The 17,055-nt window shown below is 35.2% G+C and overlaps 1 protein-coding gene across 2 annotated transcripts; it reads left to right on the plus strand.

Annotated features, from left to right (window-relative positions):
- The first annotated feature begins 288 nt into the window (after positions 1-288).
- Positions 289-15,890, plus strand: LOC113396673 (E3 ubiquitin-protein ligase TRIM45). 2 transcript variants are annotated; one of them, XM_064220730.1, is made up of 12 exons: positions 289-514; positions 2,360-2,691; positions 10,063-10,193; positions 11,172-11,342; positions 12,668-12,841; positions 13,104-13,280; positions 13,365-13,562; positions 13,977-14,190; positions 14,334-14,425; positions 14,801-14,953; positions 15,105-15,240; positions 15,763-15,890. In XM_064220730.1, the coding sequence occupies exons 2-12, from the start codon at positions 2,373-2,375 to the stop codon at positions 15,888-15,890; spliced, it is 1,893 nt and encodes a 630-aa protein (XP_064076800.1). In that variant the 5' UTR covers positions 289-514; positions 2,360-2,372. The 2 variants fall into 2 exon arrangements, with proteins under 2 accessions (XP_064076800.1, XP_064076801.1); XM_064220731.1 differs by having other exon boundaries at positions 2,408-2,691.
- The last annotated feature ends 1,165 nt before the right edge of the window (positions 15,891-17,055 follow it).

Consider the following 17,055-nt stretch of genomic DNA (forward strand, 5'->3'; position numbering starts at 1 on the left):
ATGTATTTAGGCGAGTAACTTAGTAAATTTATTTTAATTTAATCAATAATAGATACTTTTATGTGATTATTATATAAAAGTCGGGTATTTCAAAATAAAGTAAAATAAAATATATCTCGACACAAAACTAAAAAAAAAAATCGATTGACCGTGTCCAAAAACACTAAAACAGTTTATAAAAATCTTGCTTATTCATCGGGATCACCCTTGATTGAATCATTACTATCTAAACATTGAATGAAACTGTTTTAAATCCCAAGGTAATTCCATTACCTACTCGACAAAATGTAATAACATTTAGTTTTCGACGTGTCTTCATCGAGACCGCGTGAACACCGCTCGCGCAAAAAATAGCATCAGTCTATATAATCTGTGGGATCGGCCACTGGGCACTGACATTAATTTTCGCGCCAAAATGTGGGTCACTACGCGCCCTATTTAATTACGGAAATAAAAAGTTTTAATATTTATCGACTTAATTCGGAGTGAAGTAATACGTGATGTCATTAATTTGGTATTTACAAAGTTTATTATATTAAAATAATCGCTGCTTCCATTTTTTATTTTACATAACTTACATTTACAATACCTACTGGTATTGTAAAGTATATATATATTTAAGTAGTAGTATTGTAGCTCTTTAAGACTTCGTATATAAAATGTTTTAGTTAAAAAAATCCAATATACATCTAAACTACAAAAAAAAATTCATAAATATTTGTGGTATGAATTTGTTGATTTTCTACAAAGTCAAGACTTTAGTACTTCTGATATGTAGCAAAACGTCCCTATAAGTCTTAACGTTCGTATCCTGCTTCCGGTCGTTAAACGCTTAAATACAAATCGCATTCAATGTTCCAGCGACATATTAATATGCATTCTAATTCGATCCCGTTCTAAATTTAAATTAATATTTAAAAAACACAATCCTATCAATTTGAAATATCGTTTAAAAAAATAATTATATCAACAGAAATATACTCGAACATATTAGCGATCAAATTCATGTTTTATTAATAAATATTTTTTACAATAGTTATGTTTATAATACAAAGATGTAGAAATATCTGGTTAATACGAGACCGGAAGGCAACGATAACATGTGTACTTCAAGTAGTGTCACCCTTGTTTAAGGGATATGAGAAACGACAGGACCAAAATAGAGCTTCATAATCATTCATTCTACCATCCCTCAATGTCGGTAAATTGATCGTGACTCTGTCGAATGCCATTTGTTTGAACATATCAAGCAAGAAAAGAATTGCGTTTTTCAAAATACATTTTTTTTTTCATTTAAATATTATTATTTTTGAAGTTTACTCTACAGTCTAAGTACATTTAGAAATGTTGAAAACCTTAAAAAATGTTTTATACAATAAAACTGCCAGTACATACATTGCTTAACAAAAAAAAAAAAAAAAACTTCGAGACCCAAACAGAACTTATGGTTAAGAACCTGTCGGGTAAAAGTTCTAAATAATTTACTCTTACGACAGACAGTATTAATATCAATATTATCATATAATCAACGTTATAAGCGCCGCCCATAGGCTCTTGTAAAAATGGCGCCGTGTTATCGAAATTTTGCATAAAGTACAAACTAATACACGATTTTAAAATAAATAAAATAACTCATTCATAGCAGATTTATTGTATATATATTTTTAATTATTCATATTGTCGAAGACAAAAGCATTTTTGATAACACAAAGTTTTTTTTTTTTCTAACGCTCCTTATTTTGAAATTTCTGATGTTGATCTACCTTTAAAATTTATGTTACTTTTAAAAATTAAGTATGTAAGAGTGAATTTTGTAATTTCTGGTTCGGTATTTTTTTATAAACAATTTTAAGTTACGTTATATAAAGTGCAAACGTGGCTTCGTTCAAATTATAACAAACACCAAAAAAGATAAAAAATTGCCCTTTCAAAAACCAGTCATAATAAAATCATTTTTAAGCAGCCTTAGCGAAGTATTTGTACACAACTATAAAAAAAAAAACTAATCTTTAATTTTAAACTAATCGTGTTCACTGAAAGTCATCTGTCTATCCGTCCATTATCTACCCCGTCCAACTTACCACATGCAAATGAAATGAATGGTCGGAATCGGTGGAGTCGGTGGATCAGTCGACCTCAGGCAGCCGTTACGATACCACGGTTATTTTTAAATCTTTTCAGACTTGTCTATTAACGCAAGTTTGTAATGTAAACAAAAATTTAGAGCGATAGTTTACAAAATTAAATGTGAAAATTTACACCGATAAAAAACGTTCATTTTCTTTTATAAAAAAATATATATTTTAAAGTTCGTTATTTCTAAACCTCATATTTTCCACTCGATTCAATTGGTCACAAGCGTAAAATAAAAAATGGAAGTCGACCGTATCCTTTATATTTTCGGAAGCTTTTCGCGGAAGAGACAGGAGAGAAGGAAATCTTCGGAGCCTACCTCAATAAGTGCTGGTAATAGTCCACTCAAATGTAAAGGCTCAAGACCTACAAGCCAAAATGTTTCAATTGCGGCCAGAACATCAGCTTACGAGAAGATTAAGGATTGGGAATGTGGAATATGCAAACGGGAGTTAGTGGAGCCAAGACTTCTGGGATGTCTTCATAGCTTCTGCACCAGATGTCTCCAAGGTTTACACCATGAAGGCGAAAATCAAGTCTGGGAAGATATCGATGGAGGTAAATATCAATTTACTTGAGTGTTATTAAATGTTTTGGACGATTTTAATGATTACTTCCTTATTGAATTGGCGTCAAGGGTAGTTTTGTTATGTTATTTTAATTCAATGAAAAAAATTTACTGTACAGAAAAAATGTTAAAAGAAGCCATAAAATTTGGAAAATTTGGAAACCTACATGTAATGTAAAAATGGAAACTTTAGAAATTTGATTTATTAGTTACTCGATACCTACCTTCGTTCATCGGGTACCTACCGATTGTGATTCTTTTTTTATTCGAGTCGCTATTTGGCAACGTATGTCAAGAGAAACTGATAATTCCAATGATATCAACACCTGCTCTATAAGTAATTGATTAGGTTCAGTAAATATTACATTGATAACATATTTAAATTACATAATATAATATAAACTTTTCTTAAATGCAATTAAAATATATGTATAATGTATTTATTGGCCATAAATATACGGCTATTTAAAATATTTACATAACTAATAAAATTTTAGAAGCCCAATAATTATTTTTGTAAAATAATTACTTTATCGGAAGTAGTTACTTGTAATTATTAATTGTCAATATTTTATTTTATTTCCCATTGCTATTATTGTAAAATATAAATTCATGTACATATGCCTCTTTTTATATGATAAAAAATTTCATTATTTGTTAAAAAGGTTACAATTTTTAATTTAAATTACTCTGGACGCCAAACTAGGATAGACAGAGTATAATGATAGTCACATTTACAAATTTTCTTATGTTGGCTGTCAGGAGATGGGCATGTTATGCGGAGGAAAGAGGACCATGTTGTGAGAAAGGTTTTGAGGATGGATGTGGATAGATACAGAGGTAGGGGACGACCATAGAAACGATGGATGGATTGTGTGAAAGACGATATGGTTAGAAAGAATGTTACTTGTGAGATAATGTCCAATAGAGAAGTATGGATGAAGAAGACATGCTGCGCCGACCCCAAGTAAAATTGGGATAAGGGCAGGAGGATGATCTCAAGAAAACAAACAAAGCCACAGGAAGACTGCTTCCTAAATTGTAAATAACCAAATTAGCTCATAAATAATAATGAAAACTTATGATAAACAATTATTGTTCATTAGGAAATCAAACAGTGTCTCTAGTATATACAATAGCGGTAGCTCTCAGCTTACACGTGTTAAATTAAAAGTATAAGTACATTATACCTCATACAATTTGTCATATTGATTAACGTTTATGGTTACTTATCAGTTATTTTGGGTTGTAGTTATAATAGTCCTCATTAAACTATTTTACGCAAAAAGCTTAGTCCTTATATTGTAATACGGGTACAGTATGGTAAGAAACACTTAAGTGTTATAAGATATTTTATAAATATGATCTAAGGGCTACAATTAAATCTAAGTCTTATATAAAACAGCTTGTTAGTTTTGAGGGTCTAGATCTACTTGACGCTAGGAAATATTAATCACTACTTACATCGCCAGTGTTCCACCAACCTTGGAAACTGAGAAGTTATATGATATTATGGCCCTTATTCCTGCAGCTACTGGTTCAAAGAAACCGGAACACAATTATGCTAAGTATTGCTGTATTTCGGTTGGATATATGATGAGTTGGTGTTACCTACCCAGGAGGGCTTGCACAAAGTCCTACCGCCAAGCTAATATATTGGTAAAACCAAAATTTAAACAAAGTTACAACAAAGTCATGGACAATGCCTCTGTGGTGATATGATTACTCGAAAAGGAAAATCAAAACAGAACTATTTAAAGAAAGCATAAATATTATATGAGTATTTGATAGAATTTTAAACAACAGATCATAAAATGGCTATAAAATAAAATTTATATCACGTCAATAAATACTAAAGTGACTTGTCTGTTCCTTCAGCATCTGGCAACGTTATAAAAAGTTAAGTATCCGTTAATAGGTCAATTACAATGTGTGGTAACGTTGGCTATTATGAAAACTTTGATTGTTTAAAATATTGTTTCGGAATTTTGAAACGGTGTAAAATCCAGTTTTGTAGCAGTATTTAGCACTTGATCTGAGTGTTCAAGTCGCTGAAGTCTTACTATTACGTATTTCTTTATCGACTATTTTATATCTTATGAGAACATAAAATGGCTGTGAAACGAAGATAAATTTCATTACACAAAAGCCAAATAAACAAAATTTGACATCGAACTGACGCAAAAATATCGAGAGCCGGGAGAGCTCGAGAGAGGTCGGGAGCTTAAACAATCAAAATATTTATAATGGACTAGCGAGTCGCCCCTGAAACTTCGAGTTTATAAATAATTTATTAATAAATTCTTTAGGAATTTCGAACCTAAGACAGTTTTTGTTTTTGATTTCATTCAACTGCATGTAACCCATCTACATTTGGCGCAAAAATGATGAAACCTTTTTTAATTGCTATATTTAATGTCAAATAGTATACAGTAATGTAATATTTAATTGGAGTTTGTCGATAATAATTTCCTTTATAATTGTTCAAATTGCGGGGGACCTTGATCAGAGAGATGCATCTAAAGTTGCGTGGTATACAGCCGTATTCCGCTTGGAGAACCAGCCAGTAGCTTTTTTCCGCTCTCAAAAATTAATTATTTGTTAAATACTCCAAGAATCCTCTTTAATTTTCTGCGCATCTAAGGCTAGAGTTCTTTAAAATGAGACCATAATCGATTTTTTATGTGCAACTATCGTCCCATAGTCACTGGGACAAAAATGGGCTCAGGCTATTAATACGTAAGATTAGCAAAAAAAAGTGGCGTTTTGGACGCCAACGAAGCTGTTATCAGAATTTTGGAAATAAAATTAAAGTGATTATAAGCAGTTAAGTGAAATAGTGTTGTATTATAAACAAAGATACATAACATAACATAACATAAACAGCCTGTAAATTTCCCACTGCTGGGCTAAGGCCTCCTCTCCCTTTGAGGAGAAGGTATGGAGCATATTCCACCACACTGCTCCAATGCGGGTTGGTGGAATACACATGTGGCAGAATTTCGTTGAAATTAGACACATGCAGGTTTCCTCACGATGTTTTCCTTCACCGCCGAGCACGAGATGAATTATAAACACAAATTAAGCACATGAAAATTCAGTGGTGCCTGCCTGGGTTTGAACCCGAAATCATCGGTTAAGATGCACGCGTTCTAACCACTGGGCCATCTCGTATCTCAACAAAGATATATTCATCAATAATTCTTATTACCGTTCAATACAGCTGAGATATTAGCAAATAGCATGGAATGCTTAAATTTAATGGAATAGACGATATAAACATTGCTTTTTATTTATTAAGATAATTATATCTCATGTTTTAGGGACAATGTTTTGCTGATGTGCGGCTTTACGTACCACAATCGGACTTTCCGGACTAGTTACCAATTATATGATTGTAAGCTGTTTAGTATCACTGATCTTCATTAACAGCACACAAATGAAAACAATTAAGTACATTCAACAATAAAAAAAAATCTATTAGCGAGATATATAAAGAAACCCCATAGGAGCAAGTCTGTGACCTCTCTGTAATGAGATTATTTCAGACCCGTTTAACACAATTGTTACGACTGTTAAATCGGTCAGGGTGATCCTAAATGCGATTTTTTTATTTGAATTTAGAACTTTATAGACAAACAATGTCTATGGGCCCACATATATCATAAAATTATAGATAATATAGCTTTTTTATGACGTAATCATGCATTTGGACTACTTGGTAACAGAAAGAAATCAAAATTGTGCAAGATTTAGTATTTGAAGAAATAATTTTACTCAAACAAACATAACGATTTATTAACTTTAGTTACTATTTAATAACGTGTTAGGAATATTAAATATTAGTAAAAAGTAGTAAAATGTCTTTGATTTGTTGAGACTTGAGTATCTATAATATTTAACAGTGCTTCAGAAGACTATGCCGAAGGAATTTTTATTATTTAGCTAGCGGTAATTCATTACTTTACTAATCAGTAAATAGCGAAAATTATAACTAAACAAGACTAAGAACTCATTTGCGAGAATTATACATAACGGAATGTCAGAAAGATATGCATGACGATTTAACATCAAAAGATCTATTATGCTTCTATTTTAAATGTATGATATAAAAGTAAATATAACAGCCAATAAATGCCCCACAAGTGTAAACAATAAGTCTTGGGACCTTATTCCACCACAATGCTCTAAGGTGGGTTGGATATAATATTTTATATATATTGACAATAAAATACTCCGGCCCCCAACATCAATATAGTTTATTTAATTAAATAAAATTTTATCTCCCAAATATGTTGAAATTTAAGTCAAACAGCGTTTTGTTAAAAAAAATAACGTTAAAAACGACTGTCACCTCAGTAACGATCTAATGTAAACGGGGCGACCCGGGTGGCGCGATTATATTTAGAATACATTAAACGTGTTCCGGGCATCAATGAGATTAAAAATACGAGCAATCACCTTCGAATACTATACAAAGCGAAATTATTTTCTATTGTCTATGATCAATGTTTTGTTTTTGATTTATTTTTCTTTAGATATAATTTTCATGGATAAATTTTGTTATTAAACTAGCTAACTTATATTACTTGATTGTAGGCCTTTGTGAAAGCCTCTTGGATAGGGGTACAGTTTGCGACTTTCAAATAAAATTCACGTTTTTTATTCACTGACACGTAAGCGTGAAATAAAATATAACAATGAAATTATTAATTTCAAACAAAAATATAAATAAATATTTTCAAAATATTTTAAGTAACATACCATTTTTAAAACAATTCATTCTTGTCAAATCAATTAAGAATAAAATACTGATTTAAAAACTACATTCATTACAATTTACATTTTAGTAATGTTTATTAAATCAGCCAAATGCTGGTTATCATTTCGAGGTAGGAATATAAAAATTAACAATAACAACCTTTATGATGTAGAACAGAAACTTATGTTTATTTAATTCTAAGAAACACAATATACGTTCAAAGAAGATTTGATTGATTCAAAGATCAACGTTGTTTGGTTAAGAGAATTTCTGTGAGGTGTTTATTTTTAAAAGGTTTGATGAGCGAACGCTTTATCCGAAAACTGAAAGATAAGTAGCTTATTGTAAACATAAGTCATGTTTAACTCAACGTCAAGTTCTTTAAATGAATTTAAGCAATGGTCTGAGTAATCCTCAATATAATACTTTACACTTCATTGTACACCACTAAGAGAAAATAAATATACGAAACACGTATACAGCCTAAATAAAAGAAGCACTTTTGGCGACTTTGTTACATATCTAGCAGCGATCTCTTCCAGGTAACCAACGGTGTAGGATAGCCAATAGAATATGAGATTCGTGGTGCTGTAATAATGAATAAAATAATACAAATCTATAACAAAAACTATAATACTTCAAATATCACGATCTGTATAATTTGTTATTTCTCAAAATTGTTGATATACAATGATTAGAGTAAGTCATAGCTGTAATCGTTGTCTATGATAATGTACAAATGTCTACATTACATATAGTATAGTTAGTTCGTATTCCGTCCTGAAACTTATCGTGGCTATATAGATCACATCTATTCACTTACAAACTATACTATTCAAATCGAAGAAGGACAATAAACAAACCTTAGACTTACGTATTCCATACGATTTGTTTGTAACTCAACTATCATGTGTTCTACAAACAGTTATCGATAAATATTTCTTTAATTATAATACAACACTATTCCATTGAACTACTTAAATGCACTTTAATTTTACTTCCAAAGTTCCGAAACAGTTTCGTCGACATTCAAAACGCCATTTTCTCGCAAATCCAAAATGATAATCATAGATTTTATTTAAACTCTCTTTGTTTTTTGTCCTCTTGTGGTTGGAATAGACTATACAATGCTAGTGTTGTAGTCCTGGCCGATTTTATGACAGCTATCATTCTCAAGAGAGGTTAGACAACTGTGCAGGACATAAACTGCACAACATGTATGCAAAGAAAAGGGCCCTCTTCCGTTACCCTTATTATTAAATGGGACATCAAACCTGATGCGACTGAAATCAGTTCAGGATAACTACTGCAGTATTAAAAATTATAGCTGCCCGTTACGATTTCGTAAAAGTACCATAAAGATTTTATCCGAAGATTTTTAATCTCTAATAATATTTAACTCAATTTCGTAAAAACTGTTACAATTTATTTTAAAATTAAAAAAAAGTATATTTATAGTTTAAATTGTGACATTATATTGCTTATAATTGCAATAGCTTAAACAACTAAAGCACAGCTGTTAATATTATTTTCTAATTGTGTTCCGTGAGTCAACCTTACGAGGTCGTTTTATTTAAAGACTCATCGGATGTAATGAGTAAGTAACACTACATTTCCGTTAGCTAAATAGTAAACGCTACGTTTATATTAAGTGTTAATACAGGTATATACAATTGATTATTTTATTAAGTTTGGATCATTTTGGGAATTCAAATAGCGAATACTGTAATTTTTTTTTTAAATAATCTACTTTTTTATATAATATAGACTAACTATCGATCTGGCTTCACACGGGTACAAGGGTCTATATACAACTTTTAGATTGAAGAATAATTATATAAAGATTTGTATTCCGGTTGGGAATGTAGATATTTTCGGCTTTACTATAATATGCATGTATTTAAACATATAAACCAGGGGTGTTACGAAGCTCCGTAACCGTAACCGAAACCGATAAAAAATATTTATAATAATTTTGCTTTTGCATGGTGTTATACTTAAAGAGAGTTTTCTGTGATTATACTTAATACTAAATAATAACCCGAAAATAAAGTCAAATTAATATTTCCTTTTACTATTTCTAAATAATCGAATAGCCGCAACTGAAATATTCGAAACAATCGGATAATTCGAAATAATTTCGTATCCGTAACCGTATCTGAAACCGGTAAAATATTATTCATATATACGTATACATATCCAAATCAAAAATGTCATATCTATAACATCCGTAATATAAACGTTCCTCTTGAATTAATCTCTATTTATTGATTAAAACCGCATTTAAATCCGTAGTTTAAAAGATCGTCGTAAAATGTCGGCGGGAATCGACTTCGTTTTATACTACGTAGATATTAAAGCAAGTAGGGATACTAAGTTATAATTCTATATAAATATATAATTATAACGCAAGAACAAATGTTTTCGAAACGATTATAATATGCTTTTTTCGCAAGGATAGCTTCCTTCAAACAAATGCGTGTTCATGACATTTTAAGTAATTTTCTCTGATCAAAGAATTCGGCTGGGAAAAACCGTTTCGTTGGGAGAAAAAAAATTATAGATATATTATTTTATTCTCGTTAACATATTTTTCCAGGGTCTATTCACCATGATCCCGGCGGTTCAGGTGGTGGGTCAGCCGGTTCAGGTTACGAAAGTGATTTTCACCACTCCGATTCAGAAACGAGCCTTGAAAAAATACGAAAGTATGGAATAATTACTAGAAAGGTAAGTGACTTACGCGCTAGTAAGTTGACCGATGACTTCTAGCTCAACTCTGGTGCATTGACGACGTTCTTGCAAAGTGAAACACAAAAAAAACTTCAGCAATCGCGCAACATTTATACTTATTAAAGTCTATGCAACTATATGCAATATAACAATATCCTTCTGCCATTTTGCGATCGTGTTCAGGAGGGTTTTGAATATGTTTAAACGAAATATATGGCTCTCCTGACCATTATACTTCACAAATTAGGAATATACAATAAATATTTATATGCCCATATTAAGACACATTGCCGAACGGTGCAATAATACAGGACAAAAGTACTTCATTGAGTACTTTTGCTATTTTGTCATAGTTACGAATTTTCCCATCCGCGCCGTGAAAAATCACCTTTATTTTTGAGGATTCCAGTGAATTTTGTACAAATGGAGAAATGAATTTTTTTGATGAAAGTTCTTAGAAAAATATATTTGTAATATTAGTTTGTTTCCGAAATATGTTATTAAAATTTTTTTTTAAGTAACTTCGAAAGTATTATTTATGAATATCTGAAACTTACAAAATCTTTTATTTTTATTTTTCGCAATTTCACAATTATTTATCCATGTAAAGGTTACATCTTACTTTCCTATCTTATACTGTTTTGTTGCCACTAAAATCTAGTGACTAGACTTATGAACGGATTCATCTTTTCAAAACATCAAAGAAACTTGAACTTGACAAAAAATTTGAACTTAACGAAAAGAAAACGGACTCGAGCCCTCAAAACACACTATGCCTAGAGCTATGTAGATAACTTTGTTATATAGTAAATAATTAGTTAAAAAAGACAAACAATTAAATAGTTATAATAATATAAAACTGAATTTGGTTCTTAATAATTCAATAGAGAATATCTGGATTTGAACCTGTATCTAAACGTCAGAAAATATTCTTGCCATCTAAAAATAACATTCAAATATTTATCCAATTTTTAGATATCAGGAAGAAGTTGTCATTTCGTTCTGTGTCCGATATGTGGATTTGAAACTCAACTGCCTCTGGGCGGGGTGTCCGCTCTGCCGCTCAACTATGTGCTGCTGAGGAAGATGGCGAACCAAGAGAGTGGGAACTCAGTATTGTGTGATCTCTGCTGCACGGATAATAAGGTACGTTCAACTTAAAGTGTTACATATATTTTGCGAAACCACAATTTCATATTTTTATTGTTTACATAATCCTTAGAACATAAATTATGTACGTAAACTATTTTCGTTGGTCCTTTTTTTTACTTCCAAAACTATTAAACGGCATAAGTTTTTTCGTGCTTAAGTATGGATTTATATATAAACAATTAGCCTTCATGTATATTAAAAGAGACGTCATAAATATTCAGGACGGTAATACAACACGTTTCGGTTTCACGTTTTTTTTTTTTTTTTTGAATTCACTAACGACAGAATGTATGTAAGGAATTAGAATTGCATTCCATTGTCATATTTTTTTCTCATCTATTTATAAACAAAAAAACGTGACAACTGACAAACATTGGAAGCTAGAAATACCGGAGCGCACGTGCAAGGAACTCATGCGCAGCGTTACTTTCCGAACCACGAACGATTTCAGAAAAATGCCGTTAACTATGTTACGCCACATTGGCAGCTCCATTTGATCTATTTGTAATTTCATTTTACGAAAAATCTATTTCGTCTTGTTCATTTTCATTGAGATTATGTATCTGTCAATTTCGATTACTGGTGTTAGACCTTATATCAATCGTTAAAATACCATATTATGTTATTAATATAAAACCTAGGTGATTTATATGTCTAGATAGACTGTCAAAGCTGAGAACACTAAATACACGCACACTAGTGCGTCAAGCGTTGCTTTCACGCATAAACATAACATAACATAATCAGCCTGTAAATTTCCCACTGCTGGGCTAAGGCCTCCTCTCCCGTTGAGGAGAAGGTATGGAGCATATTCCACCACGCTGCTCCAATGCGGGTTTCACGCACACTTAGATAATAAAGTTCACCCGTTTGTTTAAGTTCTTTTGTAAGAATACTAGCACCCATTTGCTTTTGATAACAATACGATTTTGCCTTCCAATTAAATGAAAAACTTATTCAAGCACTGAGTAATAAGTTGTTTCGTCAGGAGTAATATATTAAGTAGGTGTTACACTCCTGTCACGTAAAGCACTCGAAGCTGTTGGTGCTCAAATACTTCGGTCGAGTGTTGTTTTAATGAGACGAAATTATGAAACTGATTGAATATCTATACATAACATAATATCTTTTGACTAATTTGAAACTCGTTTACATTGAGAATAAATCTCAGTTATCAAGATACCAACTACCAACATAAGACACAGTTGCCTTTATTGTGTTTAATATTAATAATTTAAGAACGGCGAACTATATCGCAAAGCTTTTAAATAAATATTGAATAATTTCGTTAGTATTTACTATATGTTTAATTTTAACAGGCAGAGAATCGTTGTACTCATTGTCTAGTGAGTGTCTGTATGTCGTGTGGAGACAGGCACACGAAACAGAAGGGAAACGCGAACCATTTCCTGCAACCACTTGGACCGATCCTGAGGTTCTGCGGCCAACATCCCAAGGCCGAGTTGAGCGTATACTGCGCTACTTGCCAACAGGTGATTACAAAGTAACAGAAAATGTTTCTATATGTGTGTATTAATAATAATTTTTGTTCCTATATAATAACTTGTATTGTATTTAAATATAAAAGTATACTTTGAAAGATCATCATGATTAACGTTCATTACGTTTTCTTAAGGTCGGCACAGTTTGAATGTCCAACTTTTATTCCTAGACCTATATAGTGTTGCGAGGTAAACTAATAAAAATGAAATAAAAAAATATTAGTTTAAGTCGTAAAGTGCCGTCCGATTCCAGGTAATTTGCAGGGACTGCTGCCTGGTGTCGCACAGCGGGCACGCCGTGGCGAGCGCGGCCCGCGCCGCCGCCGAGCGCGCGCGTGCGCTGCGGGACGCGTGCGAGCGCGCGCGCCACGTGCCGGGGAACGTGGAGCGCGCCAACAGGATCCTGGACGTGCAGGCCGCGGACGTCGACGTAAGGCCGTCCTATTGAGTTCATTCATAATACGGACAGATATACTTGTATCGTGTTCCAACACTATGTCCGCGTGGTCTATAGGAACAGGCGTCGCGAGTAGAGAACGAGATCCGCGCGTGGTCGGAGGAGTACCGGCGCGCGGTGGAGGCGCACGCGCGCGCGCTGGGCGCCGCCGCCGTGCGCGCGCGCGCGCAGCACCGCCGCCGCGCGCGCCACCAGGCCGCGCTGCTGCACCTGCGCGCCGCGCACGCGCGACACGCCGTGCGCTTCGCCGAGGAGGTGCGTCGGTGCCGAATGTCACTTCGAGAGTAAACGTCTTGCTCTCACGTGTAGGGCCGGATTTAAAGTCCCGAATGCCCCAAGCCACAATCCTGGATCCACAGAGAAGTGGAGGCCCCTTATTATTATTATTTTACAAATTAATTTGATCATTTTCTTTTCTATCCTTCTATTCCTTTTTATGAGTAACTTTTAGAACAGTAGGTATTTAGTAATATTATTAAAATTTGACTATATCTAGATATCTAAACACAGATTGCATTAAAATTGTTAACTCGGAATATCTCTTGTGGATGCCCGGGGCAGTTGCTCAGGTTGCCCTCCTAGGATCTTGGAATCTCTCGAAGTATAATTAAAAAATTGTAATTTTAGTATAAGAAGTCGCCATATACGACAAATATTACGCATTTCCAGCTCCTCTCCGAAGGCAAGGAAGACGAGCTGCTCTCGCTCAGCGGGCCGGTCCTGCGGCGACTGGAGCGCCTGACGGAGCTGCAACCGCTGTCGGAGCCCCCGCGTTGCGAGCTGCGCTTCGCTCCCGCGGCCCCCGCCACCGACCAGCCCACGCTCGTGGGCCGACTGTTTACGCTGGCCGCAGATCCCGATCGATGCGTGCTGGAAACGGACGGTATTGTGTCAAATCATGTAACGCGCTTTATAGTATGTTATCTTTTAGGATCTCATCCAGTAAAAGAAGTAAGCGATTGTGGTCTGATTAAAATTTTTGGGTTTTCCGAAACAAAAGCTATTTATTTTTGGTTATGTTCACAGGATTACAAGATCTTCAAGTGAACGTCCAGCACACGGTGATATTACACCTTCAGGATAGAAGCGGAGAAAAAATATGGTACAGCGGCGAGAACGTAAGAACCTTATTTGCATATTTATCTTATATAAAACACTGGTAATAATGAAGACGAACTGAGTTGCGCAAATGGGACCGATCTCGATCAAGCACGACTGAGTTATCATGCGGGTGATCAAAGAAAATTTTCATGTGGCAGTCGACCATGCACGGCAGACACGGAGAAAACTTAACAAACCACTGACCTCAAATATTAAATTATGTTTACAGTGTCTGTCGCTAAGCAGATCGTATATTAAAAGTACTATTCAAAAGGCACAGTAACTCGATAGCATAATAACGGTATTCATAATAAATAAATGAGCCGAACCAGCCTCGCGGCCCCGCGGGCGTGGCGTGGCTCTCGGCGTCCGCTAACGCGGCGCGGGCGCAGGTGGCGGGCTACTTCCGGCGCCGCGACTCGAGCGCGCGGCCGGCCGGCGTGCGCGTGCGCGCGCGCCCCGACGGCGCCTGCGCGCTGCAGCTGGCCGCGCCCGCGCCCGGGCACTACCTGCTCGCCGTCACCGTCGACAGCGCGCCCATCAAGGTCTAATATATACACTCAAAGATACGTACACATCCTAGAGGGAGAGTGACAACTATTGTTCTGAATTTAGACAATGTTTTGTAGACAGGAATTGTTAGTAGTTTCACAATTATATTGCCCTAACACCTCCACCGGCCCGTGGTGTCCGCAGGGCAGTCCGTTCTCGTGCAGCGCGCGTGCGTGCGCGGCGCACACGGGGCAGTTCCACTGCTGCGCCTTCTGCTCGTCGGGGGGGCGCCGGGACGCCGTGTGCGCCTGCGGGTCCTCCATGGGCGCCGGGTACAAGGGTGAGTGGCTCCTCTTGGGCTCACTACCGATTCTTTCTTTCTTTCAATCTTGATTATTTTGGAAGAACTGTAGAGAAAAGATCAGGCAGTTACCTCTCTCGTTATAATAGACGTAGTATAGATAGAGATTGGGTGAGTCATTTCAACTCTATCGAATGGATTTCAATCATCTAGTTCTGACTTAGCATACTATTCATCTTATTTTATAAAATCCCTCAGATTTATTTTTATTCTTCGTCATACTGAGAATGCTGTGTGATTTACTTCTTAGTAGTTTACAAGTACTCGATACAACGAGCCCATTTGATGTGTAACATCCGACGTCTGACTCAACGGTAACAAGCAACGTTACCATAATATCCTCTCGGAAAACAAGTCGGTCCCGTCTGGTCACTCACTCATTGATCAATTTAAAAAGCGCACGCTAGGCTTACTGCAAGAGCGGGAAGAAAGATGTTACACGTCAAAAAGTAGAGTCCGCGGCGACAGAGAGCGCGCGTCAGTAACGCAGGCGTCGCGCAGGCTGCGGGCACGGGCACGCGGGCTGGCCGGGCGCGCCGCACTGGTCGTGCTGCGGCCGCACGGCGCGCGCGCCGCCCTGCCCCGCGCGCGCGCCGCGCCCGCACGCGCTCTACCAGTTCTCGCTCTGACGCGCCGCCGCCCCCAATATATGCATCGCACCGAGCCTGCTCTTTCATTTCACTCTTGAACCCTCTTCTGAGTTACCCTTGTAATAGATGATAGGACGACGTGCAGTCTAGATCATTTGCTATTTGCTATTTCATTTCTGAGCGCGATCATACACGCTCCGTATGGTCGCGGAGGATCCGCCGCGGTAAATACCTTAGAGCTGTAAACTTGTCGGGTATAAGTAGCCCGGGAAGATTGTGTATTGAATATTGTATATTAATAAGAGTTTGAAGATCGTTCATTATTTTTGTTCATTTGACAACAAGAAAACATTCGTCACACTGGTTACACACAGGGAAAGCAAATTATCCAATGCCAAAATAAGCTTATTGTGTGCGTATGACGGACCTCTGTCGGCATTTTTCATTATAACTTCTTGAGACCTAGCACATCAATTACTAGTGTCAAAAATAATGGACCAATGTCTCTCACACAACCCATAACATTGAAAAATTTGAACAACAGATTGAACATTGTCAAAATTACAGAAGTTTGAAAACTATAAGCCATTTTGGAACATTTTTACATAGGAAAATTTTCAATTCAGCAAGACGGTGATAATCTGCTTCAAGGAGTCAACCAGTTCCCGCCCCCAGAGCCTCTAAATATTAACGAATTTCTATTAAAATAGGAAGTGCAGCATACTTATTGTTGAAAAAAAACGTTCAATTTTTTTTTTATATATGAAACTGCAATATTTTAATAATCATTTGTCATCCATCATTCATGGTTTGAAATAAGAACACCTCTATACACATAGATAATTTTATTAGAAACATAATTTTCATAAATCTTTTTAAAAATATACAAAATGGCTGACAATCGAATTTGACTCTTACCTTATCTGTCGACATGATTGTTTCCGTTGTAATGACTACCTAATTCTTTAAAATTAGCGATATTACGTGTAACTTAATCCATTTATATATAGTACATCATGAAATATTTATTGAAAATATTCATACAGAACGTTAAATTCTAATACGACATACATGTTCCGTCTTTTATTTTCCTTGAATATATATTTATTTACAATAATAATAACAATATCGGAAAGACATTTTTCGTTAATTTTTTATAATACAAGAGGCCTTACATTACAAAATTTAAAAAAAAAGAACAGAT

Source organism: Vanessa tameamea, chromosome 4, assembly GCF_037043105.1.
Source record: "Vanessa tameamea isolate UH-Manoa-2023 chromosome 4, ilVanTame1 primary haplotype, whole genome shotgun sequence".
Taxonomy (NCBI): Eukaryota; Metazoa; Arthropoda; class Insecta; order Lepidoptera; family Nymphalidae; genus Vanessa; species Vanessa tameamea.